This window comes from Phalacrocorax aristotelis, chromosome 4 (genome assembly GCF_949628215.1).
Source record: "Phalacrocorax aristotelis chromosome 4, bGulAri2.1, whole genome shotgun sequence".
Taxonomy (NCBI): domain Eukaryota; kingdom Metazoa; phylum Chordata; class Aves; order Suliformes; family Phalacrocoracidae; genus Phalacrocorax; species Phalacrocorax aristotelis.
In genome coordinates, this window is record NC_134279.1 from 82,714,428 (window position 1) to 82,740,711 (window position 26,284).

The window sequence follows — 26,284 nt, forward strand, 5'->3', positions numbered from 1 at the left end:
TTTTTTTTTAAGTGATGCTGTAAAACCTTAAGTGACACTTCTTCCTACAGAGAGCAGGAGGGAAATGAAGCAACAATAAATATTGAAACAGTAGCAGAACCTTGTAGACAGACCTCTTTTTTTTTTTTTCCCTGTTAAAATGGAAATGAAGTGTAATCTTAGACATTATCAACTATCATAATAATGTGAAATACCATAATCCTGCGAAAAGCCAGGGAGTGGAGCTGGTTGGCATTTGGAGCTGTTGCACGCTGTAAAGTTATTTCCTATTCTTTGGAGGCTCTGGTTAAAAGGGCGTGCTTGGCTTTTCTAGAAGGGATAAAAAGCAACCATGTACTTTCCCTAACGAAGTTTTGAGGCTGTGGGTTGTTCGCTAAAACTACCTGACCACCTCCAAGCCATGAGAAAGGCATCTTCTTAATGCGGTCCTTGTGTCTAACACTTTTGTTCACTTTCTGTACCGCTCTTTTGTCAACCTCGGGAACCGTCAGCAGTGTTGGTCCAGGACTCTGTTCTTTGAGAAAGTTCCTCGCTCTCCCCATGGAGCTGAAAGAGGAAATTCATGAAGACTGCAATTTTAAAAGCAAAATCGGGCTTTTTTGTTTTCTGTTTGTTACCATACTAAACAAGATGGGATCTGGCCAGGGTTGTTATAGTAACTACTAAGATTTCCTCAAGAGAAGGAGAAAAAAATAGAACACAGACCCATTCATCTATTACTTCCAGTTTTTCATTCAGAGTTACATGCTGTTCTGTGTAGATAATTTGCAAGACACACAGTGTAGGTAATTTCAGTGACAAAAACACATTCCTATAATGAGCACAAATGGCTCTCCAGAATGTTGTGCTGGCACTCCTGGGTTATTTTCTAGCTTTGGAGGCAAGAAGGGTTGTCTTCCCTGGATCTGCAGTCATTAGTCATTCAGCTGTCTGGCTTTTCACCTCTGGATTATCGGGCTATCTAAAATATCATACAATTATATATATTTTTTTATACTCATGCCAGGCAATAGTTTTTTCCTAATACAATATTTTCAAACAACTGTGAGGCCAGTAGGGCAAGGAGCTATCAAGAACAACTTCAAGAAGCTCAAGTCTTGTTGTGATCTTGTATGACTACTTTCCTTCACAGGTTGGAAATGCCTGGAAATCCTATTTGTTTCTCATGCCCGCAGTTCTTCACAGTTTCCAAGTGATCAACCAACACTCTTAACTGGTCTTTCTTGTAGTTGGTTATTCCAGCTACAGAGCCCTGAGGGTCTTGCAGAAATTTGAGCCTGCCCGGAAGAGCGTGGCCACGTGTCTGTGCCGTTGGATTTCACCCCACGTGCCTGTTTCTCAAGGTCAGCTTTTCTGCTGTAGGAGATCTTCAGCCCTTCTGGAGAAACAGTGCATGACCCAGTGCTGCATCACCAGAAAATATCATCCTAATTCATAACTCTTCCTGTTTGTCCAATGTCAAGAGGGCTTGACTGAAGCAATGACTCATTTCTCTGTCTGGGATATTGGATAGGCCTGGAAAAGTGTGACCGGTGACCGGCCTTATCCATTGATGCATTTGGTACGTACTTACTTATGCTCCTAAAGGATGCAAGCTCCTTCCAGGCAAGGACTCGTGTTCACTCGATCACTTGAATATTATTTTTTATTAAGATAAGTTTGAATTTTAAGACAGGTTTTGCATATGTATGCTAAGGGAAAGGGGCCTAAGAGTTGAGACACAAATTTTTGTTGCCCTATACAGCTTCTCTTCTTGGATGATGGCAGTTTGGTTCAAGAAAGCAGCTGGAAGAGAAATCCACTGAAGATCACCAAATCCACAGAAACCTCGTCTGCCTTGGCTGAAAGCAGTGGGAGGCTGGGAAGGTGCTTAGGGAAGACATTATTTCTGCCTGCCTTCTTGCTTTTCCCTGTGCACCTGCTTGTGGCCACTGTTGGAGAAGGTTTGAGTTGGGTGGATGTTTTTCCTGAACCAGTAATGAAAACTTTTCTATATTAATTCATTCTTTGATTCTGGGGGTAAGGCACAGTGTTTCCACAGCCACCTTTTTAGGTGGAATGGATGATTGCCCAGCCTTTGAATCTTTCAGTCGTCCTTCATCTTTGACGCTCTTTGTAAAAATCTGTAAAAACTGATGACTATAGTTTTCTGATCTTCCTAACCACCCAATAAAGTGGGAACAGAAGAGCAAAAGAAAGTGCTCGCACCTAGCACTAAAATATAGCCCAGTTTTGGGCTTCACCATCTTACTCTGAGGTCCTTCATGCTCTCAACATAGCCTTGTCCCCTTTGGGATGGGGAGTGAATGCTCCAGAAGTTGAGGTTGATGCCAAAATCTGCGAGTAGATCTAAGTCATATCTGGTAAGATGAGCCAGAGCAGCTCTGGGTAGTCCCGAGCAAGGAGCTTAGCGAGGTGTGAAAAGAACAATCAGCAGCTGCTTCTGCAGGGGCATGTCAGGTACGGAGCATGGGGACAGGCTGAGTCAGAGGGAGCCCATTTCAGGACACACAGAAATAGGGCAGAAACTAAAAAATTTATCACTTGTTACATGTGTGTAGTGACACAGGGCCGTGAACTTCAGGCTGGTAGCACTTGACCTCGGCATTAGCACCCAACATGAGCAAGCCCCATCTCTGAGCCCACATTTTGCCAAGAATATATAGGTTTTTGCAGAGTTCATTCCCATCTGATGCTAAGCCTCATTTGGCATCTTTGTACCGACTCTCCACTTGTGCTGAGCAGCTGCTAATTAATGCGAGAACATATAAAATATATAAAATATCAGGGCTGGAAATAATGTGGTGCTGACGATGTGAGCTCAGCCAGTGTAAAATTGGTCATGGATCCGATCGCAACCCGCTTGCTGTGCAAAGTGAAGGAATCGCCGCTATTCCATATGTCCTGTGCGTTGAATGTTTTAAGGACAATAGTCATTCATTAATTGCCGCTTTCAGGTTGGCGTAAGTGCTGGCGCTTCCAAGGAAACAACAAAGTAATGTTTGATGTTTGCATGAAAGGGAGAAAAGTAGTTTCCCTGCAGCTGATCCCATGGCTGTGAGCTCGTAATGAGCTCAGGGACGCTCGCCTTATTTACAGGAGGGTAGTGAGAGCGGAGCCTGCAGTGACCACAAGGAGCCTTGACCCGATTACACTAAAACCACAGGGCTTTAGATGAGCCACCATTGCACTACATGTTATTTTAGACCAAATATTCTGTATTTATGAAATGTCCTCCAGCCCTAATATTAGAAAAGCTGCCAAAACAACAGAGCTAGTGCAGAAATGTCAAACTGAAGTTGAAGTTACTCATCTGGATGACAGATGACCTGCAGGAGGCTTTTGAAATCGTTTAGCCGAGTGATTTGTTTGGCTTCAAATATTTGGGAGCCGTTACTTGGTGATCTGCTGCTTTATGCAGGGTTAGATAAGCAGAAGCCGCCCCTTATATCCTGATTTGTTCCTTTTTAGCTGGGACTAATCAAAGAATCTTTCTACCTGTCTACTTCTGCCCTGTGGTATTTTTGTTTCAAGAAATGTATATATATTATATGGCGTCTGTCTCTATATAAGCTCTATATAATGTAGTGTGTACATATAGACACAATATATGTATATTTCTTGAAATTATTATGTATCTAGTTCTTGAAAGTATTATACATATATATAAACTTTGGCTCCTTCAACTGCAGAACACTTTTTTTTATATTTCTATATATATGAATAACTGTTCTGGGAGTAAATTGATGATTCTGGCAGGCAGGTAGCACGGCTTAATACCCTTGTGATCCCTTGAACACAAGAAATGTATATATTCTTCTATTTTATCACAATGTGAGGAAGATCTTTATTAACACATGCATCCATTTGAATCGCTAGTGATAGTCAGATTCTAACTTTAACTGCACTGGTGACTGACTTCGGTATTTTTAGAGAGAACATAATGGGTTGTGAAAACCCCATCTGAATGAGTGCGTAACAGGCGCCATGAAAAAGCAGCACAGGTCAGCAGTTCGGCATAGTGGCACTCTGAGATGCGTCTGAAATACAGGAAAATGCCATGGTATTTCAGGTTCATTAACTCCGCTTGAACTTCAATGTGCAGTTACAAAGCGGTGCTGTTACGTCGCCTTGTGTGCCATTAAACGCTAGGTGCGGTGGAGCTGCTCTTCTTTATGTGGCTGTGCTGAGCTCAGGCTAAAACTTGGTGTGTTAGAACTTCCTAGTGGGTGCTGAGTTCTCAGTGTTGATGCTTAATATGTGCAGGCTTCTACCTTGCTCCTCCAATCAGTGCTACGTCCCCAGTACATGCGCTGGGAGAGGGCACAGGGGCAAAGTCAGGTCTTCAATCTAAGCGGTTTCCCTGCTGACATTGCTGGGAGATACTCGTCTGAGAGTTGGCCTGGGGTGATATCCATGTCCGAGATGGGTGTTCTGCGTTGCACCCAAATGTATCTGGTTTTATCTTAAGCTATTTTCTGCCTTTAAGTGAGAACTCCTTCATCTCCAAGGTTTATCAAATCTCTGGCACCACACTGAAGACTCTCAGGTTTTTATGACGTCTTCTATAGATGCATTGCGAGGGGGAGATTTTTGTGTTTTCTCTTTTGTTTTTTACCGTATACCACTTCTGTAGTTAGATACAAAAACAGCAGGGCTATTCCAACCAGTAAAACAAGTGTCCATGCATCCTTTTTTATATCATATGCGTAAAAGGTTTGCATGAAAGAAGATATAATTCTGTAACTTAAATTCATTGCCTTCAATAAAACAATTCTGGCTGGAAGGCTGTGCTGGCATCCAGCGAGAGCTGGGCAGGCTGGAGAGCTGGGCCCAGGGGAACCTCAGGGGATTCAACACGAGCCAGTGCAGGGTCCTGCCCCTGGGGAGGAACAGCCCCCCGCACCAGCACAGGCTGGGGGGGACCTGCTGGGGAGCGGCTCTGCTGGGAAGGCCCTGGGGGTGCTGGGGGGCAGCGAGGTGACCCTGAGCCAGCACCGGGCCCTTGGGGCCAAGGGGGCCAGCGGTGCCCTGGGGTGCATGGAAAGGAGTGTGGCCAGCAGGGCGAGGGAGGTTCTCCTCCCCCTCTGCTCTGCCCCAGTGAGGCCACACCTGGGGGGCTGCGTCCAGGTCTGGGCTTCCCAGTTCAAGAAGGACAGGGAACTGCTGGGGAGAGTCCAGGGGAGAGCTACGGAGATGGTCAGGGGCTGGAGCATCTCCCTTGTGAGGAAAGGCTGTGAGACCTGGGTCTGTTCAGCCTGGAGAAGAGAAGGCTGAGGGGGGATCTCATCAATGCCTATAAATATCTGAAGGGCGGGTGTCAGGAGGATGGGCCGGGCTCTTTTCAGTGGTGCCCAACGCCAGGCCAAGGGGCCACGGGCACAAGCTGGAACACGGGAAGCTCCACCTGAACAGGAGGACAAACCCCTTCCCTGTGCGGGTGCCAGAGCAGGGGCACAGGCTGCCCAGAGAGGCTGTGGGGTCCCTTCCCTGGAGACATTCACCCCCCGCCTGGACGCGGCCCTGTGCCCCTGCTCTGGGGGTGCCTGCTCCAGCAGGGGGTGGGACGGGGTGAGCTCCAGAGGTCCCTTCCAGCCCCCACCAGTCTGGGATTCTGTGATTCAGTGCAGGACAAATGTTGCAGACCATGCTGCTGTTTTATTTGCAGAGCCGTCTGAAGGAAGCTGTGCAGCTGTTGGAGGATTACAAGCATGGGACTTTGCCTCCAGGAGTCACCAACAAAGAGGTAAGAGGAAAAAGCTTTTTGTTAAATTTCTACTTCTTCCTGCAGTGTAAAGAAGGTCTAGTGAGGTGGCATTTTAGTCTGTTCTACAGTCAGACTGTAGAACTGGTGTTTCTGTCGGTAAAATCCCGTACAGCCTCTGTTCAGTTGATTGCTGACTTCTGCAGTGTCGCTTCTGGTCCCTTGTAGCTCAACTGCCGGTGTGTTGTAGTGAATTTGGGTCATTCTGAAGTTCTCACATTATGAATGTTGCTGAACAGAAGTGAGGGCAAGGAGCTTGCAGTACAAGCATACAAGTTTTTTATTTAGAATAAGTAGAAAATTTGGGGTTTCTGACTTGCAGAGTTATCAATTACCTTTGGCCAATGCTATTGCTTTCCTTTCCCTTGCAAAGTGTGCTGGGAAATTAAAAAAAAAAAAAAAGTAATTTTCTTTTTTTAGCTGAAGGAAACCTCGCTGTCAGTCCTGTAGTTTCTTGTACCAGCAACTGCAGTGCATCAGCCCCCTCTCCTACTGTGTTCCTGTAGGTTATAACAACTGCCATTCCTTCACTGAAATAAATGTTGTTTGGGCTACGTGTAACCCCCAGGTGTCCTCATGTTGTAGATTATACTATCAGTAGTGGTACTTTATGCTGGGTGGTGTTCCTACTGTTGGGATGGGAGCTGAAGGAGGTTGTGGAAGCCCCACTGATGCGAAGGTCTTGGCAGAGCTTAGGCAGTTGCTGAGAAAAGGGTCATTTTTGGTAGAACTTGAATCTGCTCTGGGACAGAGGGATGGGCTGGGTGATCTCTCCAAGACCCTGTCGGTCCTGTTTTCTGGCCTTTTGGCTGATATTCATCTATATGAATACATGAAACTTGTGGAAGCAGAGATTAGTGTTGCAGAGGGGCTAGACAGCTTTTTGAGCCTTTTACCTCCAAATCAGTAGCAGGAAACAAGGATCATCAATTTTCTGGTGGGTATTATCTTAAACGCTTTTCCTTATCTGTCCGTGTGTGGACACCTGACCGTAACACAACACAGGGGCTTTTTTTGCGGTGCGTGTTTGTTCATCTAGCACAAAAGACTTCGGTTCTGTGTAATTTAATGTAATATAAAGAACAGCATGAATTGATTGACAAACCTGCTCAGGAGCTATGAGAAGTGACTGTGCCGAAGGACCAGTGCACCTCTCAAGCAAACAGTGATGGAAATGGTAGGGAGCTCTTCTCCCACGCCCTGTAGGTCAAATAACCTCTTTTATTTTTTTTTCCTGTTCATGTGTGATAATTTCTTCTCCTGAAAGACAACTAGAGCAGGTAAATGAAGAAAATTGAGATTTGCATTCACTTTTGAAAGTGGCTACTTGGGTGGTAGGTGCTGTGTTGGGAAAGAGGCATGGCTTCAACATAAAATAAATGGGAAATGATGTGCGGTACGAGGCATTGCTTTCCTGGTCTTTTGATGTCACTGCATTCTTTCAACCATAATCTGATGGTAAGGAAAAAGAAACTTGGGTTGAGGCAAGGAGAAAAGCAAAGAATGATGCAGCAGCAGATGACTCAGTCCCCATCTGCCTTCAGGCAGATGAAATACAACTCATTCGCTGTGGCAAACCACGCAGACTTTTGACCTACATTTTGGGTTTGCATAGTGACAAACCTAGGATATACCCCGAGTTCATTCAGAATTGCATTTAGAGAGAGCAAACAAAAGTATCGCGCTTCTTGTTCCCCTCAGTCATGACAATATATGCAGGAGGTGAACCTTGTTATGCAAGCTGGAGGGGTTTGAGAGTAAAATAAAGGTATGGGGTGGAGGAGGAGAGAGAAAATTATGCCAAAAATGCCTTTCCTAGGGAAATGTTAGCACATCAGTTTAAAAAAAATTATATTTTTTGTAGTAAAATCTTGGCACAGTTTGCTTTGATCACAGTGTCCATTATGTTAGAGGGTTTTATGTAGTTTTGCTGACTGTAGATAAAGTAGCTTTCCCAGAATGAGCCTGGGGTGGAATAGCAACATGTGCTTGTTACTGTATTCAGGTATGCTTTACTTTAATTAACCCAAACCTCAGGGAGAGCTGAGCAAGCCCTGAGTCGATCCCACCAAGGCTGTGAGACTTGAATGTTCACTTAGGATACCGCAACCACTCTAAAAAGCGTAAAGGTGGAAGGGACCTGAAAGCAGATGACAATCAGTGTGCTGGGGCTGCAGCGGGACGGGGGCAACCACAACTATGAAGCAGCTGAAGCTGCCTTGTTAACCTGGAGAAAGAATCCGTGAAGGCAGCAGGTCTTTATTCACTCCTGCAGTTGGCTGGTTGGAATGAAATGGGAAGGTGAGCTAGGAGGGGTAACTGGGTGATACAAGCATTAAATGCTGTTTGGCACTCTTGTGATCCATCTGGGTGAAGGCAAATGGGAACTTCTGACTGGGTTGACTGGGAGCTTCCCAGCATGGTGTGATGGGCTGGCCGGCTCTTGGGCCATGACGGTGATGTTCCTCGAGGGACACCTGAAAACCCTGAGTCCCCTTTGTCTGAATGCTCCTCTTCTCCCAAGTGTGCTGTTGAGTGGACTTGAATAAACTACTTGCCTATATATGGTTGCAGTGAAGCAGGTGAAAATCTTCAAAATGTGGTTGTTGATTATCTCTTGGGAGAGCATCGTTATCACCAAATGGATGAATAGCTTTATCCTCTCAAGCAGAGCCACCAATTTAGAAACAAACTTCTGTAGGAGGGCGTTACTTTGCAGTTTTAAGCTGTGGAATTGAAAAGTGCAATTAATCATTGCACACGTGGATATCCTTATGTGCTTTTCGCTTTGCATAAAAGGTGATCTTTGCAGTCTTGCAGTCTTTTACTGGCATTAGTTGTTTCCACCCCCTGGGGCATCTCCTTGTCATGCAGCTTACATGGTGTCATTCTGCCTTTGTGTTTACTGCTGGGCTGCAGTTGCAAAATAACGCTGGACTTCCAGCTTTGCCAGTGATGCCCATTTCTGCCAAAGAACTAAAAGGCCCAGATAATCTGTATGAAAGTGGCGTTTCGTTGAATGCTAAGCTTGTGGTGACACCAGGCGCTGGGTACTTCTCATACCGATTAGCCAAATATTCTCCTTTCCTTCTCTGAGATAGAGAGGAAGATCTAACAGTAAATCTGATGGAAGCAGGGCTGTGGCTGCTGTCTTGGCATGGAAGACGTAGGGCTGGATGCTCTCAGTGTGTGCCACAAAACTTGCACTCTGAGCACCGGTTGTTTTCTAACTCTGAGGGCAGAGGAGAAGGTGGAGGCGAGCGTGCGGGGAGATCTGGGTAGCTGGCAACCTTGCCAGAGCTGAATTAAATACGAGTGTGCCAGATATACACAGCTGTAAGTGTCTCATTAATTACTGGTGCATTTGCAGAACATATGATGTGCTGGTTGATTGCTTTGGGGGATGGGAAGCATCTCACTTGCATAGATATCACCCCAAATTTTCTACCGGTGAACCAAAGATGCCTGGAGAATGCATTTTTACTTTCCTCAAGCTAAGTTTTACCATTTTTAGGGCTTTTCTTTGCACCACTATCTGCAGGATGGACTCTGGCTACAAGGCATTAACAATTTGCAGTTGTTCTGGTGCTAATTCGGGAAAGGGATTTGATGCAGCTCTGGAGAGGTGCCCACTTTGTGGCTCGCGTGCATGGGTTGACGTTGGAATAAAAGACCGAGCCGTCTGATGTTTTACGTAGCTGATAACTGAGTGTCACACACACCTCTGATGCACTGCTGAAGTTGCCACGTGCTGACAGAAGACCAGCAGATGAGGAGTAATTTGATTTTTGACTGATTTTTAAAAATTTTTACCCCTCTCTGACTGTGAACAGAGCTAATCACCTCATTCACTGTGGGCACAAAGTGCATACTGGAGTGGTGGCTCGGCTCATCTGATCTGGTAATGCATTTATATCTGAGCGAGGCTAATTCGCTATTATTACTTGTCAAAAAGGCTGGGTAGAACTTCATGTGATGCTCAGGAAAGAAGCACTCAGCTTTATCTTCTTTGTTTAAGAGCTGATTCAGGTTTGGTTGCTAGAGCCCCTTAGAGATGCAATTTCTACCCTTATAACAAGCTCTTCAGGCATGGATTGGGTATGGCACGTGCGTAGAAGAGATGCCTGAATGGTCTTCTAGGCTTCATAATCAGAATTAAAATCATGATCACCTTAGAAGCCTTTAAAAATAGCAGTTTGGGCAGAATTTTAATGCATTAGCTTTCTAAGAGCCCAACACCCCCCGCCAAATATCATCTTTGAGATCAAGAAGACAAGTTGTTTTGACAGAGTTGTTTCACTAATCTCCTGACTGATCCACTTCTGTGGTACGGCGCGTTTGACAGTGTTCAAATTCCATTTTTTCCCCTCATTCAGAAATTCATGGTTCTCATGAAGGATGGCAGGCAGTAGCTGAAAGCACAACAACAGCTCAGCACAATCTATATTGCTTGCTGAAATGGTTTCACCGCATGAAAAATGGAAAATACAAAAGCCTAAAGCTATGTAACATCAAGTATCTCCTCCGCACTTATCTTCTTGACAGGGTTCTTGTAGAGCGAGTCTTCCTCTTCTGCATTTTCAGAGCAGATTTTTGAAAATGAGCTGAAATGGAACAATTATGGACTATCTAAAGAAAAAAAAAACCTCTGAAGAGCTATAATTGTACTTTGCTCCAGTTCCCCATGACCATCTCTGAGCCAGTTTCCAGAATGAATGCTGCTTCGCTCCAGTGACTCTCTCTGAGATGACTCATGGACACCAACACCTACATCTCTTCCACTTTCAGGTCTCTCACACTCATCCAGTAGCTCTTGTACTTGCTCTTGAACTGGAGTGATTTCTCCACTCTGGAAAATGACCATTAACTCAAGGTGGTAAAAACCTATTTCTTGGGCGTCATTAGGAAAAATGAAGAATTGATCTCTTAACTGTCAATAGCTGCTAGACTGCTGATAGCTTTTTATTGAGGGGAAACTGTAGGGTTTTTTCCTACATTAGAAAAATGTTTTTAAAACATTATTTTTATCATAGGTGTTTCAATGATGTACTCAGCAAAACAGAGGACTAATAGCCACTTGCGAAGTATTTATTCAGTGCTACGTATTGGAGCAAGAAAACATGTTCCGTCTCCACTTCTTCAGCTTAGCTTATTTACCCAACTTTTTCTTTGAACATTTAAGAGGCGGACTTGCTTTTTATACGATATGAAGTTGAGTGTTTCCTGTTCCACTTACTAAAATCCCACCAATCAAAAACATTCTGTGTAGTGGAAATACCCCACACTGTGACCGAGCCACCTCTCCGGCAGAATCTTATGATTGCATAATTTTTCTCTAAATAAAAAGATATTATTGGTAATGCAACCATTTGGGGTGCATTTCTGTTCTCTTGGTCCCTTGGGTTAGATATTTTAACAGGACTGGAGAACATGCTTGGAGAACAAGCTCCCTGAAGGCTTTTGGGGAGGTTTGGTCTCCTGATGGGGGATTTTGGGTGGTTGCCTGTCTCTGCGTTGGGTGATTGAACTCCACAGACCCAGAAGTGTTTGATGGAAGAAACAGCTGTTTCTTACAATGGTTTAGAAGTAGAAATTTTTGCTGTGAAAACTTCAAGAGAACTGGTGAGTTTAGTAAACTTCTAATTGTTTGGTTCTGTTTGGTGACCACATCCGTCGATGTCCTTCACTTGGCTTCTTCTGCAGGGGGTAAGTGAATTTGAAGTGCCCGAGGGTCATCTGCTGGCGTGTATCCCCTTTCATCTCCTGCTCCGGGAGGAAGCTAAAAATTAGTGGGATCCTTAGAAGCAGGGGAAAAAAGGAAATGTGTAGGAGTCATGTTGATGGGAGAAACTGGTTCGGTCATCGTTTAAGTCCCGTCCTTTTCCAGCTCTGTAGCTACTGTTGTATTATTGCCCTTCTGTGAGGGTTCATCTCGTCTGTTCTTTGTACTTTGTGCTCCTCATTTAAGTGATCTCTCATTATACTTAAGCAACCTTTATAGCCTGCATTCGTTACAGACCGCTCCGCTGCAAGAGGGAGATGTATTAAAAGGCCCACTGCTGCAAGCTGCTTTTAATGACGGTTTCTGCCGGTGGCTCCCGGGGTTGGCAGAATCCGGCCCTTTGCACGAAGCTCCGGTGGCTGGTGCGATCTGCGAGTGGGTAGGTGAAAATGACACACACAAGTGCACTGGGAGCCAATTTGCAGCAGAAGGTATAGACTGTAACATATCCAATTCTAAACAGGGCAGGCAATTCCCCAAACTGCCTCCTGGAGGGAATCTCCGCTGGAGTAAAAAGGTTTCATTTGAGGGAATACTTTCTCCTATAAAACAGGGGTGGTAAAATATCAGCCCGATAAACAAGGATGAAGAGCCAGCTTGCTTAAAAGTGGACATTTTCTCTAGCTGGGGAGGGTTGGTGCTGAGGTTTAGCCTCAAACCAAAAGGCTGTACCAGCTGCAGGGCATAATGATGTGGCTTTTGTCCTTTATCCTCAGGCTTCTTTCACTAATTTGTAGGATTGCATCTGTGTCCTCTGTGTGTGTGAGTCCCTCTCCCAACCTGTCCAACAGACCAGCACAGATTGGAGGAACAGATTGATGCTGGCATGTCAGCAGTGGTAAAAGTTAAGAGAAGCAGCACTCGGCGGCTATCAGATACAGAGAGATTTAAATCACTCCCGTTTTACGACACAGCTGCTTTTTAGTGTGCGATTTTTGTGCTCAGTGCTGCAGAAATGTGCATGGGCAGAAAAGCCCTCTAAAGCATCGATGGACCTCAGATGTGGGCAAAGGTATTCAGGCACCAAAGATCTGCCTTGGAAAGACTGCAGTAAGGTATCAGTGCTGGGGAGATTCTGTTATGGACTTCAGGCTGCTCTTGTCTTTCAGCTCTTCCCCCCAAATGCCTTGTATTTTTATTTTCTATGCCAGGATTCCCTGCAGTAATTCCACGCTTGAACTGCACTGCTGGCATTGCCAGCAAATCGTGTCCTTTCCGTTGTGCGCTGAATCATTTTTGCCTTTGAAATTGGGGTAGAAATAGCTGCTAAGCTATCAGCCTAATATCACTTGCCTAATATCACAGCCTAGGCTGCTGCTGTTCAATATTTGGAGCGATATTAGGCTGAGGAGCAAGTTAGGATCAGAGCCCTGCTTTGCCCCGTTTGTAGATTCATACCGCTCTGTCCTAAAAACTTAGTATCTAAACAGAAAGTAGAATACAGGCTAAGAAATCCGGCGATGAAGGTTCATTGCCTTCTTCTACCTCCCCTCTGTCCCTTCGGTCCTCATCTCGGGCTGGCACCCTGGCTTCTCCCTATGGTCCTGCCAGCAGAGAGAGGTAAAGAGCCACAGAATAGCAGAAGTGTCTGAGGGTGCTCCGAGTGCCTTGAACGAGGACGTGCAAGAGTGAATGATGTTTTTCCTGTGCAAGGTTTTTAATTTTTAATGCCAGCATGAGGTCAATAAGAGCTTTAAAAACTTGTATAATTAACTAAATGCGAGGCTTGTACATATGCAGCCGTTAGCCCTACGGAGGTGACTCTGTCCTTAAATATGCACCTACAATAAAGATGGTCCCTATTAAATTTATCATTCCCTGAACTTTATATGTGAACTGGTAGAAATTTGTTCTGTGCCCAGAATATTGCAAGGGAAAGTGTGATGCCATGGCAGCGTGAGCTGATCTAAGTCAGCACTGCCATGTCTCTGCCTCCTCTCCTCCCGGCCATGTGTTCCCACCTCCTTGCTGGCTTGCACTGGCACAGCTGGTTCAGAGAGCTGATCTTAATAAAAACTAAAGCTCCCTTCCCCCACTCCCAAAATGCTTCATTTTTTGACTTGAGCAGCTCCCTGTATTTTCTGTCTGCTCTACGTTGTCTGTGCAATGTCGGGGATGGAGTGCACGCCTGGGATGGGGAGGGGTGCTGAGGCTGTGGCACCATAAACATATACCAGCTCAGGCTGCTGAAGAGGAGATAAGTCTGTGACAGAGGTAGGGAATTAATCCAGGTTTCATAAGACCAAGACTAAACATCTTGAGCTGTGGATCTTTTGCTGACTAAAATCCTTGTAGCTCCGAGACACCAGGTGTTTAGATTTTTGATCCGTCCGAATCTTCCACATTGCCTGCTGTAGGATCATAGGCTAATTCAGGCTGGAGGGGACCTCAGGAGATCATCTAGTCCAGCATTGGTCCCTAGATTTACTGTTGGCAATCTGTCCGTTCATGTGGCTGTATGTGTACTTCTCCACGCGTGTTAAGCTGCATCGGTATCTCTTAGAAAACAAGATAGCAGCGAGACAACTCTATTAACCCATTTTGTACCCTTAGAAACTCCACCCTGAAAGCTTCACCCCTTCAGCATAAGGGGGTGGTTGGAGGGAAAAAAAATTAAAAATAAACCCAAACTGAATGATCTGTAGTGAGAGGAAAAATGCAGCTTTTTGAAATTGTCCCTTGGAGACAGACACTTGCTATTCTCCAGCCAGCCCCTTCCTGCGAGCGTTGGCGGAGCATGAACTGTGGTGTGTCAGTTGTGACTTCTCACTCTTCAGCCTTTCCAAATGCAGTTTTGGCAACTTGCTGTTTTGAAACTGTTTCATTTCTTCCCCATTAGTATCAGTGAAGTGAAAAGAGGCTCACCGGCTTAATGGGCATATATTTATTACTGTGTTCTTCCTTCAATCATGTTAGCAGCGGGAAGAGCCGCTCATGCTGTCCCAGACACAGCAGAGAACAATGAATCTATCAGAGTCTAAACAGCATCCCTTTTGGACAATAATAGCTTTTCTTAACAGTGTTGATGAAGAGCGAAGAGGTCCATTTGCAGTAAACTGTACTTTTTTTTTTTTTCCCCTTCTGTTCTCTTGCAGGATACGATAAAACGTAGATATTTCGGTTGTCCTGCTGCTTCCTTTTCTTTGCGAGAAAGTAGCCTGTTTGCTGGTCCAAGGGCTGAACTTGGACCTTCTTTCTTCTGCAATCTAAATATTCTTTGTGACACTAAGATGGTCTAAGATGGGTCAAATGTTGTAGGCATCATTTCCAGACTGTCAGAGGACAAAAGGCACCTAGAGATCCTGGGCAGAAGCGTTGTAGGTTAATGCACCTTAAAGAAACCATGCTAAATGCTACCATTGATGCTCTTGCTTGGTTACAAACAGGCTTTGCTTCATCTCATCATTTGAAGATTAAGAGAGTTTATCTAAATTCACATCTAGATTACAAATCAAATTAGATTCGCAAGCTCGGCATGGCTAAAGTAAGCTGAAACAAATCTGATCTTGAGCAACCTAGTTGGATTAGCAAGCCTGATTTCCAAAATAGTGCTTTAAACCATGTAATGGCATCTAAGTCCTTCTGCAACCCTGGTGCAAGTAATGGTTTTCTGTGAGTGCTTCTTACTCTGCTTAAGTCTTCCTAGTAGAATGCTGTGAGGATTAATTAGTTAATGTTTATTGAGTGCTGCGAAGCTGCAAAGTGTTATTTAAGTGCTATCTTTTTTTATCAGTCAGGACTTGATTCTGTTTCCACCTACACTTGGTTTTGTATCTGTGTAAATCTGTGTATTACACTGGAATTGCTTGTGGTTTCCAATCCGGTTCCCAACGCCGAGGCGCTTGCCTTGCCGTGCTGCGGTGCAGGCAGGTATCTCCGCCGATGCTCTTCAACCTGGGGATTTGTTTGAAGGCTTTATGGTTCTGCAGACGGGCAGCAGCTCGTGGTGCTGTGACTCAGTGATGCTTAGGACGGGGAAGGAGTTTCCCATGGGCATCCAAGAGGAGCAGTGGCTTCTGGTGCCTCTTCTGATGACTTAAATCAGTGCCAGGTGTGGGGCAGAAAATATATAGATACCCCTTGTGATTCATCCCACGCGTTTTATCTTTGTCTCCTTAGACCTAAACCTTTTTAATGTAAAGATTATTGGGAGCAGGGTTACAAAAGGTCCATTAGTGAGATTTTCTACTGAGGAGCAGGGGTCGGCAGTGGTTTATGTTATGTTGTTTTCCCTGTTTGTTAGTGAAAATCATAGAATCATGAAGGTTGGAAAAGACCTCTAAGATCACCAAGGCCAACCCCCAACCCAACACCCCCAGGCCTCCTAAACCACGTCCCCAAGTGCCACGTCTGCACGGTGTTTGAACCCCCCAGGGACAGTGACTCCCCCACCTCTCTGGGCAGCCTGTGCCAGGGCCTGACCCCTCTGGCAGGGAAGGCATTTTCCCTCATCTCCAACCTAAACCTCCCCTGACGCAGCCTGAGGCCGTTCCCTCTCGCCCTGTCACTGGTGACTTGGGAGCAGAGACCAACCCCACCTCACTACAACCTCCTGTGTGGTAGTTGCAGAGAGCGATAAGCCAGACTTCAGGTATGGTTAGGCACATCAACCTGGTTTACAGACATTCAGGTGACATTAAATGTGGAACCAAAAGGTCTGGGATTCCACCACTGTAAATCTATTAGTCTTGCTAAAAGCGTTCAGCCCTAACTGAATGCTTTGGCTGGAGCTTGTGGTGTGCATTTATTTGTCTCTGCGTTAAATACCACTTTTCAAGAAGTGGGATTTTGGGACTGAAGCTGGAGAGAAGTGGAAGAAAACCATGCAAAGCATGAGTGATCACATTCCTGGGGGAGAAAGTATGGGTGGAGAGCAAAGCGGAACGTGTTGTAGCTCTGTCGGGCTGCACCAAACTGCCTTGAGTTTGTCACTGGTGTTTAGTTTTAGTGAAATACTAAAAATTGATGGATGCTTATGTGTTTTCATGTTACCCGATGAGAGGTTCTGGGGGTGCTGCCTGGAGTGGACGGACTGCCATAAATGCCTTTAATAACTAGGAAGGCAGTAGGGAAAATTGTGGTGCTGTAAGAGGGGATGCTGTGTTGAGTGCAATGCAGTGGGCACTTGGGAGATCTTAATCCATAACCATGTAAACTTAAAAACAGTAAAAAAATTTCAGAAGCATAGTGAAATAATATCCATGAGAAGCACCAGTTGCCTGGGATGGACCTCCTATTTCAGCAAGCGGGGCTTCGGCGGTGAGGCCATGGATGGATGTTCTTCTCTAGTTGCATTTGCTCAGGCTCTACCTTCTTGCCAAAAGGGCTGCGAGGAGCAATTTCAACTGGGGGTGTCCCAGGGTACTGCTGGGAAAAGGGATCATGCGTGTTTTCCGGTATGTTTAACCTTATAATGAAGATTAATATGAGCTAACCCTGCTGATGGGGTGTGGTGGAGCTGCTGCTGAGTGCTTCTGGCTCAAGCTGGTGGCCCTTTGGAAGGACCAGATCTGCTCAGCTAGATTTGTGTTTGGAAAAGCTGCAGTGCTTAAGTCTGGGATTCCTAAATGTTCTGATAGAAAATCTTCGACTTTCATCAAATTCCTGTTGGAATCCAAAGAAACTGTGCCTTAGCAAGCTGTGCTGAAGTCGGTACAAGCTGCGGGTGCTTGATGCTTTGGGATGTTTTTACATCTTAAGCCAAACCCAGTTTGAGCCAGAACTAATCATCTTAAAGTCAACAGAGAGAAGCAAGCACTGCTGGAGTGCAGGTGTCCAGTCCATACTCGTCATTTAGTTGTGATGAGATGAACTGCCTGTTTTCTGCCACCTGACGTAAAGGAAATATGGAGAATTTGCTGCAGCAGGTATTTATTATATTGTAGATGTCTGTTAGAGGGGATGAGTCCCACCTCTGGCCATTTGACTACCAGTTATGGGATCTAGAATGAAATTCAAACTTGTTCAGAGTCATCGCTATTGCTTGGCACCAATGCAATGCTAGATCCCTGTTGCCGGTCTGACGCGCTCCTCAGTGACTTTTCCAAGCACAGTAAGTTATGCCTTTTGAGCAAGGTTTTCTTTTTCCTTTCTTTTTTTCCTCTGGTTTCATATTGTTTAAACAATTGGGATTATTGAAAGTGCATCTGGTTTTGGAGGCTGTCCCTCCAAATGGCCACACACATGAAAGCAGCTGCTTCTTCTTCAGAACGAGCTTTGCCACATCACATGTTCCTCTCCTGACACCCAATATTTGGAATTCAGTGTGGGATAGATAATCTGAGCTTTGCTTTAATAAACCTTGCAACTCCCGGAGTGTGAAACTACTGGCAATTTCCGATGGGGTGCAAACTCCAGGCTGTTAACTTATTAAAGTAAAGATTTCATGGGTACAAGCAGGGTCTCGTGAAAGGGTGAGACCCTCCCTGATGGAGCGGGGAGGGGACGAGCAGATTTTGAGGTGGAACTCTGTCTCCACTTGACTGGACAGATGAAATGAATTAACGAAAAATACTCATTCCTCTGAGGATTTCCTCTTTGACCTTGTCTTTACTAGAGGAATTTTGCAAACTGTTGTGAGTGATAATGGTGCAAAGTCTAACACAGGTAGACCGCTCAGTCTTTGCAGAACTTAAACTGCTGTGTTTTCTCTTACACGTAGGGCTCATCTGCCATGTGACTCCTCATTAGCTTTTTGAAAATAACTGTGCCATGTCATTACGCATGTTTAATGTGTGGTTAATCAGTAAGAGCTTTCCTCTGTAGAGTTATTCCTGACGTGGTATATCCAGAGCATGCACCCGTGGATTTAAGATCATGTCAATGTCTACTGCTGTATGAGTTGCCAGAGCGTGTCCAGAGAAGGGCAGCGGGGCTGGGGCAGGGTCTGGAGCACAAGTGTGCTGGGGGGCGGCTGAGGGGGCTGGGGGGGTTTAGCCTGGAGAAGAGGGGGCTGAGGGGAGCCCTTCTCGCTCTCTGCAGCTGCCTGAGAGGGGCTGGAGTGAGGGGGGGGTCGGTCTCTGCTCCCAAGTCACCAGTGACAGGACGAGAGGGAACGGCCTCAGGCTGCGTCAGGGGAGGTTTAGGTTGGAGATGAGGGAAAATGCCTTCCCTGCCAGAGGGGTCAGGCCCTGGCACAGGCTGCCCAGGGAGGTGGGGACGTCACCGTCCCTGGGGGGGTTCAAACAGCATGCGGACGTGGCACTTGGGGCCATGGTTTAGGAGGCCTGGGGGTGTTGGGTTGGGGGTTGGCCTTGGTGCTCTTAGAGGTCTTTTCCAACCTTAATGATTCTATGATTGTGCAGGGAACTCGAATCCTGTTGGCACATCCAGTTGAGGGAGGGAAGCACTAAGTGCATCTATTGCAGATGCCTGACATCAGATCTGCCTTTGTTTCTCCGTTGACTGTAGGGAGGTGGTTGCTGGCAATGCAAGGGAGTAGGTGGTGTGAATCTGTCAGGGCTGTCCTGACCTTAGACACCCGAGGCCCACTTCGGCAATATAGTAGGTGGTGTGGATACTGCCAACTGCACTTGTGTGGGGTTGAGCTGGCCACTTCTCTTAGCAGCATTGGAGCCAGCTGTAAACAAGGGTGAATAATTTGTAAACATGGTTTTCTAATCTAGGTGAAGCTTTGTGTGGTGGGGCCGGGGGGCAGAGGGGAGAAATCCCATCTTTGAGTCCAGGACCATGAAGTCTTACTATAATAGGAGGGAAGTTAATCTCTTAAGAATAACTGGTACCCTTTGTACTGTTTTTATAGTGGCAGGTGTTAGCTAATAGATTTGGGCTGGATATATTCTTTAAATAACTACCTTTTTTTTTGAAAGCTATCTCTAAGCTGTGATTCTGCTGCTAAATAAGGAATGCTAATGAATGTCCCATCAACCAAAGGCCATATCTATTCCCTGAGAGTTATTCCATTCTCTAGCTCCTTACTGCAGCTTTGGTTCTCTTTAGGTCATGGTAGTCTTTGATACCCTTCCTCAAACATCATAAGCATGTAATGTTTCTGTATAACTGAGTTCAGTTCCTGAGTTCAGGGTTTTAAAGCTATTTGCTGTAGGTGGTGAGCAAAGTGGTGAGTATCTCTTCCTCAAAAAATTGTAGAAGAAACAGAATCCTGGGAAGGATGGATGGAAATCTCATCCATGAGTACAGTGTCCTGAAATGCTGGCGCTGGGAGCACTTGCAAATGGTCCTGGAGCCAATTCCTCCATGCCCATGAAGGACATCTCCATGAAGCAGAGCCTGATCTGTCCTGCTGGAAGGCCGCAAGGGCCACGGGCTGGAGAAACTTGTCCATTGCTGCCTGCTTAGGTTGCTGGCTGGGTAGTGGAATATTAACAGTGCTCCAACGCTCCGGCTCCCATGTCCTCCAGGCTTCTTTGGTGTAAACCCATGTACAACCAGGTTTGGTTCTTGCACCCAAATTTGAGTAGTGGCAAAAGCGCTGTGTAGCTTTGAGCCAGTGGTGGACAGCAAAGTTGATATAAAGGAAGATCATCTATTACAGGAGACCCACCCAGTATAAGCTGACTGTATTTAGACATCATGGACCTAAATCTAACATAAATTGAGCACCAGTCTAGAGTCATTCCACATGCTCTGGTGAAGACGCTTTGGATTCACGCTACTCTAAATGAGATCAAAATCTGGCTTCTTTTTGAAGGTGGCCAGAGAGAGTGTGAATGAAATCCCCAGAAAAATAGAGGCTTGCTCTCAGAAACGAGCCCCCCAGCTGGCAAGACTCGTCAGAGTACTGGAGCTATTGAAAAATGCTGCAGACAGAAAATGAATTAGAGGATAAAAAAGTGAAAATGAGCTGGCAGAATCTTTAGGTGACTCATCAGGTGCATCTTGTAAAGTCTCTTTCTGAGAAGTAATGAAATCGCATGTTCTAACAATATTTGCACTGTAGCAGGAAAATGCATAAATATTGGGATCAATTAATGAAATTAGATAATTTGACCAAAAAAGCCATAGCGCTGGCTCAGAAACCATCCCTCTTCCTTTTTGCTAGCCTTGGTGCTCGCAGTTGGAGAGGAAAACCCTGTGGTTTCGTTTCATATCTAAGGTGCAGAGTCTCGCTGGAGACCTGTCACTAGCACTGTTCCCCAGGGGTCTGTGCTGGGGCCAGTCCTGGTCAACACATCCATCAATGCCCTGGACAAAGGGACAGGGCGTCCCCTCAGCAAGTTCGCTGACGATCCCAAGCCGGGAGGAGCGGCTGATGCCCCAGAGGCTGTGCTGGCATCCAGCGAGAGCTGGGCAGGCTGGAGAGCTGGGCCCAGGGGAACCTCAGGGGATTCAACAAGAGCCAGTGCAGGGTCCTGCCCCTGGGGAGGAACAACCCCCCGCACCAGCACAGGCTGGGGGGGACCTGCTGGGGAGCGGCTCTGCTGAGAAGGCCCTGGGGGTGCTGGGGGGCAGCGAGGTGACCCTGAGCCCGCACCGGGCCCTTGGGACCAAGGGGGCCAGCGGTGCCCTGGGGTGCATGGAAAGGAGTGTGGGCAGCAGGGCGAGGGAGGTTCTCCTCCCCCTCTGCTCTGCCCCAGTGAGGCCACATCTGGGGTGCTGCATCCAGGTCTGGGCTTCCCAGTTCAAGAAGGACAGGGAACTGCTGGAGGGAGTCCAGGGGAGAGCTACAGAGATGCCCAGGGGCTGGAGCATCTCCCTTGTGAGGAAAGGCTGAGAGACCTGGGCTTGTTCAGCCTGGAGAAGAGAAGGCTGAGGGGGGATCTCATCAATGCCTATAAATATCTGAAGGGTGGGTGTCAGGGGGATGGGCCGGACTCTTTTCAGCGGTGCCCAACGCCAGGCCAAGGGGCAACGGGCACAAGCTGGAACACGGGAAGTTCCCCCTGAACAGGAGGACAAACCCCTTCCCTGTGCGGGTGCCAGAGCAGGGGCACAGGCTGCCCAGAGAGGCTGTGGGGTCCCTTCCCTGGAGACATTCACCCCCCGCCTGGACGCGGCCCTGTGCCCCTGCTCTGGGGGTGCCTGCTCCAGCAGGGGGTGGGACGGGGTGAGCTCCAGAGGTCCCTTCCAACCCCCACCAGTCCAGGATTCTGTGATACATGAGACTGGGCAGCCGTCGGGTTTCTGGGATGCTTTGGGTAGTCACCTGCAGCTTGAAGGCTTCCTCTTTCACCCCATGGAAGCTCTCGGGCTGGTGGGCAGGCAGGTGCAGAAGAGCCCTGGATGCTGTCTGGGCATGCAGCCTTCCTCCCTTTGGATTTTAGGGTTGGTGAGGGTAGACACATCTTGTCTCTGCCAGCCACAAAGATCATCTCTTTGTGTCCCTTAACCTCGGTTTTTCAACTGTATAATGGGGAATAATGATTTTCCTTAAAAAGGGAAGTTTTCCTCAGGAAAGAGCCTTGTGGAATATGTGCATCAGCCTGTGACATTTAGGTATTCCAGTAACTCATCGTGCACAGTGGAGTTCATCACGGAACCTCAGTTCTGGAGTGAGAGCTGAATTTGGAGTGAAATACCAGGATTGCTAATATCAGTGGGTCAATTTATGCTGTTTTTAATAAAGAATTTACCTTATTCCAATGGTATTTTAATGGATTTATATTTGGGGAAGGCACTAAACCTTGGGTGAAGGAGAATGGCAGAACGAGGCTTAATTTATACCATAATAATGATAAAATCTTAAGCATGAGTGCTTGTGTTGCAAAATATCCACAAGGCGCTTGGGTGGGTATTCGGGTGGGTAATCATGAGCTCTCCAAGCAAAAAGAGCTATCACCATCTTCGGATTTATCAACAGCAAGAGCAGAACTCATCAGGTTAGCCTACCCTTGCTTTGGCACTGGTACAAGTGTTGTTGGAATAATTTGTCTGGTTTCTGGCGTCCTCGATTCAAGAGGATGTTGACAAATTGGAAAGATGTAAAAGAGCCACGAGGGTGGTTAAAAGATTGGCAAATGCGCCTTGCCAATGAAACAGCCAGTCTCCTGGCTCGGATGAATTTTATTTTATTTATTTTTTTACTTTAAGCGAAGGTTAAAGGGTGGCTTTAGCAGCTCCAAGTACCTGCGTGAAGAACAAAAATAGCGCTGGAGGCTGTCAGACAGAGGTGTAACACAAGCCAGTGCCTGGAAGTTGAAGCCAGACTTGAGCTGAGCAGAACAGTTCTTAATAGTAAAAACAATTGATCTATTGTGGTATTTTACAGGAATCCTGTATTTTCATTCTTCTCTAGAATCATATACATCAAAATGGAGATTTTTTTTTCTTTAATTATAATTTGCATTTAGGCATAATTCATAGAGGAAAACCTTCTGGCTTTATTAAGCAGGGGCAGACTATGGGTTTATATATATGCCAGAGCATCTCTTGATGTTGTGCACCTCCTCGTTAGCTCTACCTGCACCTCACGAATGGTGCTTCTTCCTCGGTGCTCATAGATCTCCGCTGCCTGAGACAGACTTGTGGTGTTTTGATGCTGCTGAATTACAGTCAGTAAATAACAGTCGGCACTCATGAGAGTTTTAAAGGAGATTTTTTCCTCTTCACGAGCATTTTTTGGTGCATTTCCCTTGTGAAAAATGAAAACTAGTGGTGGTTTATTCTGAATTCAGGTTGCTCCACCTTTGTTCCCCAGCAAGCCTCGATTTCCGCAGGAAGCTCGTCCAAGGAGAGGCTGTGCTAATTTTACCTTGAGATCTACGTGCGACAGTTGCTGAGATAATTCTCGATTTGTAAAGCTTATAGCAGAGCGTGAAGTCTGGTTGTTGTTATTCTTTCTTACCATTCAGTCATGAGAAAGAATATCTTCTCTGCCTTGCTGGTCTTACTGGCCACCCAGATTTGAAGGAGCTTGGTGTGCGTGAAGGATCTTTAAATACATTTTGGAAGGATGCAGAAAATGAGTCTGTTTTAAAGCAGTCCCTCACGTTCGTTTACTACAGCAGCTAAAAGATGAATATTTGGGGCTTGGTATGAAACTACACAGCTCATTTTTTTTTTAAATGCAATGTTTTCTTTTCTTTTTCTAGCTGTGGGGAGCTCAAAAAATAAAGCAGGTAACGCACTTTTTAAATATTTCACTATTGTTTTCAACTGTTGCTGCTTTTTTCCTTTTTGCTAAGCGATGCTGTCCTCTTCTCCATTATTGACTTTGCCAGTTGCTGTTTTGTCTTGCCACAGAAATGTAAATGCAGAGAACACTGTTGCCACCAAAGAGTCTGATTTTTTTTTATATTTATATATTTTGATGTCTTCATTTTCTCCTTCCTGTCTAGTCAAGAGATTTCGTGTCTCCAGTCTTTTGAAAATAGTTTGACAGTTCTTTGGTAAGGCTTGTAGCTGTGTCGTACCTTCCTCCTCTGCAGTCCCGGATCGCTCGGGGGTTGATTTTTCACCTCCAGCCAGTCAATGCCAGCGCAACCTCCTGGGCTCTTTGTAAAAATGGGCCAAGTGAGCTTCGTTGGGTGTTTATGGGTAAAACAGATTTAGGATTTCCATGGAGGCTGGGCTGTCCGCAGCCACCAGCACTGGCTGAGAAGCTGTGGACAGGCTGAATTACGTTTTCAACATGTAAAGATTGAATTTCCTGGCAAACCCAAATCCTGTGGCATGTGAGGGCATGGTTTTTTTGTGTGACCTGTATAGTGACAGCCGGAGTGGGCCATACCTGCATGTTTTTATCCCAACTCAGCCAGATCCTGGAGCAGCATTCAGGCTTCCTACGATGGTTTCCCTTTTCCCCTCCTAAATCTGCATTTCCCCCCCTGGGCTTAAGGTGCAGCAGTGGGTGGCCTTTGGGGATATATTAGTGCTGAGAAAGAGCCACTTTCTAGATTTCAGGTTAAATTATTTACTTCTAAATTAGTAACTTATGCTAAATTATTTAAAGAGAGGGGAAAGCAGCAGTAGGAAGAGGTTTTGTGGAGGCTGCCAGACAAGAACTGCCTTTGGTCGGAGCTGCAGAAGCAAGGAGGGTGCCGAGAGGCACAAAGTCCCCTGGTAGAGTCTGACTGAAGGTGCTCTTTGTAGAGGCTGAGTGCTGGCTTCGCTGCGCCTTGCCAACTGTTGCTGTGCCTTCACTGTGTCTGTTTGCTGACTGTTTTACAGGCCATCATCCATCCCGATACAAACGAGACCATCTTCATGCCTTTCCGAATGTCAGGTATAGTATGTCCTGATCAGGCAATCATTACTTTTACTAGGAATTTGTACAAAATATTATTTTTTTTTTCCTCCTGCTTTTGAATTGCGTCTTGTCAACGTTAAGACCGCAATCAGAAAGTAATTCAAATGCCTAAATCCCTTTGCAATCAGGGAAAATTAGGATCCTAAATGCCTGTGTGAGATCTAGTGCTTAGTATTTTCCTTTCCTCCAGATATTTTAACGTGGACTCAAGCGAATGTGTTTTCTGGTATTTTTGAGGTATCCATTACTATAATGGGCATTTTAGTTTTGTAGTAAACAGTGAAGCTTGATGCCCAACAAGCACTTTAAGGTTTTATTCTCCAGGAGAGAATGGGATGAGCCCTATTCCCCCATGTGTGGTGGTGCCAAATAGCCATGGCACTGGGAGCCCAGGAAGGATTAGCTTCTCTGTGGCTTAACCAGGCTGCTTAATTATTAAATTGTCACCTCCTCCTTCCCATTTTGGGGGTCCCAGGTCCACAGCTACCTCTGCGCTGGTTGAATAGCAGTTCTCCCGAGGAGGCAAATGCAGCCTTGGTCCTTTCCCAGAGGACCAATTTCAATCAATAACCGTTTCCATGTTCTAGGGGGGAACATCCTCACCTGAATACTGGACACAGGGGAAAAGTAACAGGGTTGATTGGTTTCGTTCTCCAGTTCTTTGAAGAAGGATGATGTTGCAGGTGAAGTGGAGGGGAGAAGAGCCAGGACCCACTGCTTTGCTGCCTCGTTCTGTAGTTTTGGGGGGTTTTTTGGTTTTTTTTTTTGGTTTTTGTTTTTTTGTTTTTTTTTTTAATTTTTCTTCCTCAGGTCTTTGCCCTTTCCAACTGTAAATTGGATCCATGAGGCTTAATTCAGTAATATTGGTAAAATGCTCCGAGACCTTCTAGTGGAAGTCATAGAGATGAATTATAATTAGCACAAAAATTGGCAGGCTTAGCAGGGGAAAAATGTGAAGCGTTTGATTTTTGTGGCACTCAATAAAATTTGGGGTAAAGGCTTATTGCTAATATAGAGAGCTTTAACTTACACCTATGATTAAAATAGTCCCCGTCTCCTCCATGATACAAATATACTTTCTTCAGCCTGTACCCTTTTCCTTTTTCTACTGACCTAGAAATAAATGAGCTCTCCTGGTATAAAATCACTAGCAGAGAGGTTGATAAAAGCAGATGGTGAAAGAGGGAGGTCCCATCTAGGGTGGCATGGTCCTGCTCCTGAATTGGCACGGGCTTTGCAGCTTGTTGGATGGCTTCATGAGCATCTTCAGCATGCTCTTCTGGTGGGACCAGGCTCAACAAGAGGGGAAGGGGCACAGAACGCTGGAGGGTTTTCTCCTGGGTTAGCGAGGGTAGGCTGTGGGAGGGTCTGATGAGCAACAGAGCTGGCACGAGGGAGGGAACAGATTGCGTGACTGAGCCTGGGAAGGGGGGCAGGATCTCCCCCTTTCCATGGCAGCAAGCCACTAGGTCAGCTCAGTTAGCACCACCGCAGCAGCATCCAGCTCCTCCTGGTCCGGGCCGAGCGGCTCCTGGTCTGAGCTGTCATCCCTTTCCTTCTGGTGGTTTGA

General features: G+C 46.0%; 1 protein-coding gene across 7 annotated transcripts in view; it reads left to right on the forward strand.

The window, feature by feature from the left end:
• Nucleotides 1–26,284, forward strand: part of SFXN5 (sideroflexin 5) — a 108,615-nt gene that overhangs the window by 19,979 nt on the left and 62,352 nt on the right. For 6 of the 7 annotated variants that reach the window (XM_075092257.1, XM_075092262.1, XM_075092259.1 and 3 more), the window contains 3 exons: nucleotides 5,669–5,746; nucleotides 23,558–23,584; nucleotides 24,636–24,690. In XM_075092257.1, coding sequence (XP_074948358.1) covers nucleotides 5,669–5,746; nucleotides 23,558–23,584; nucleotides 24,636–24,690 — 160 coding nt within the window. The remainder of the gene's footprint in view (nucleotides 1–5,668; nucleotides 5,747–23,557; nucleotides 23,585–24,635; nucleotides 24,691–26,284) is intronic. The other variant, XM_075092260.1, reaches the window with a different exon arrangement.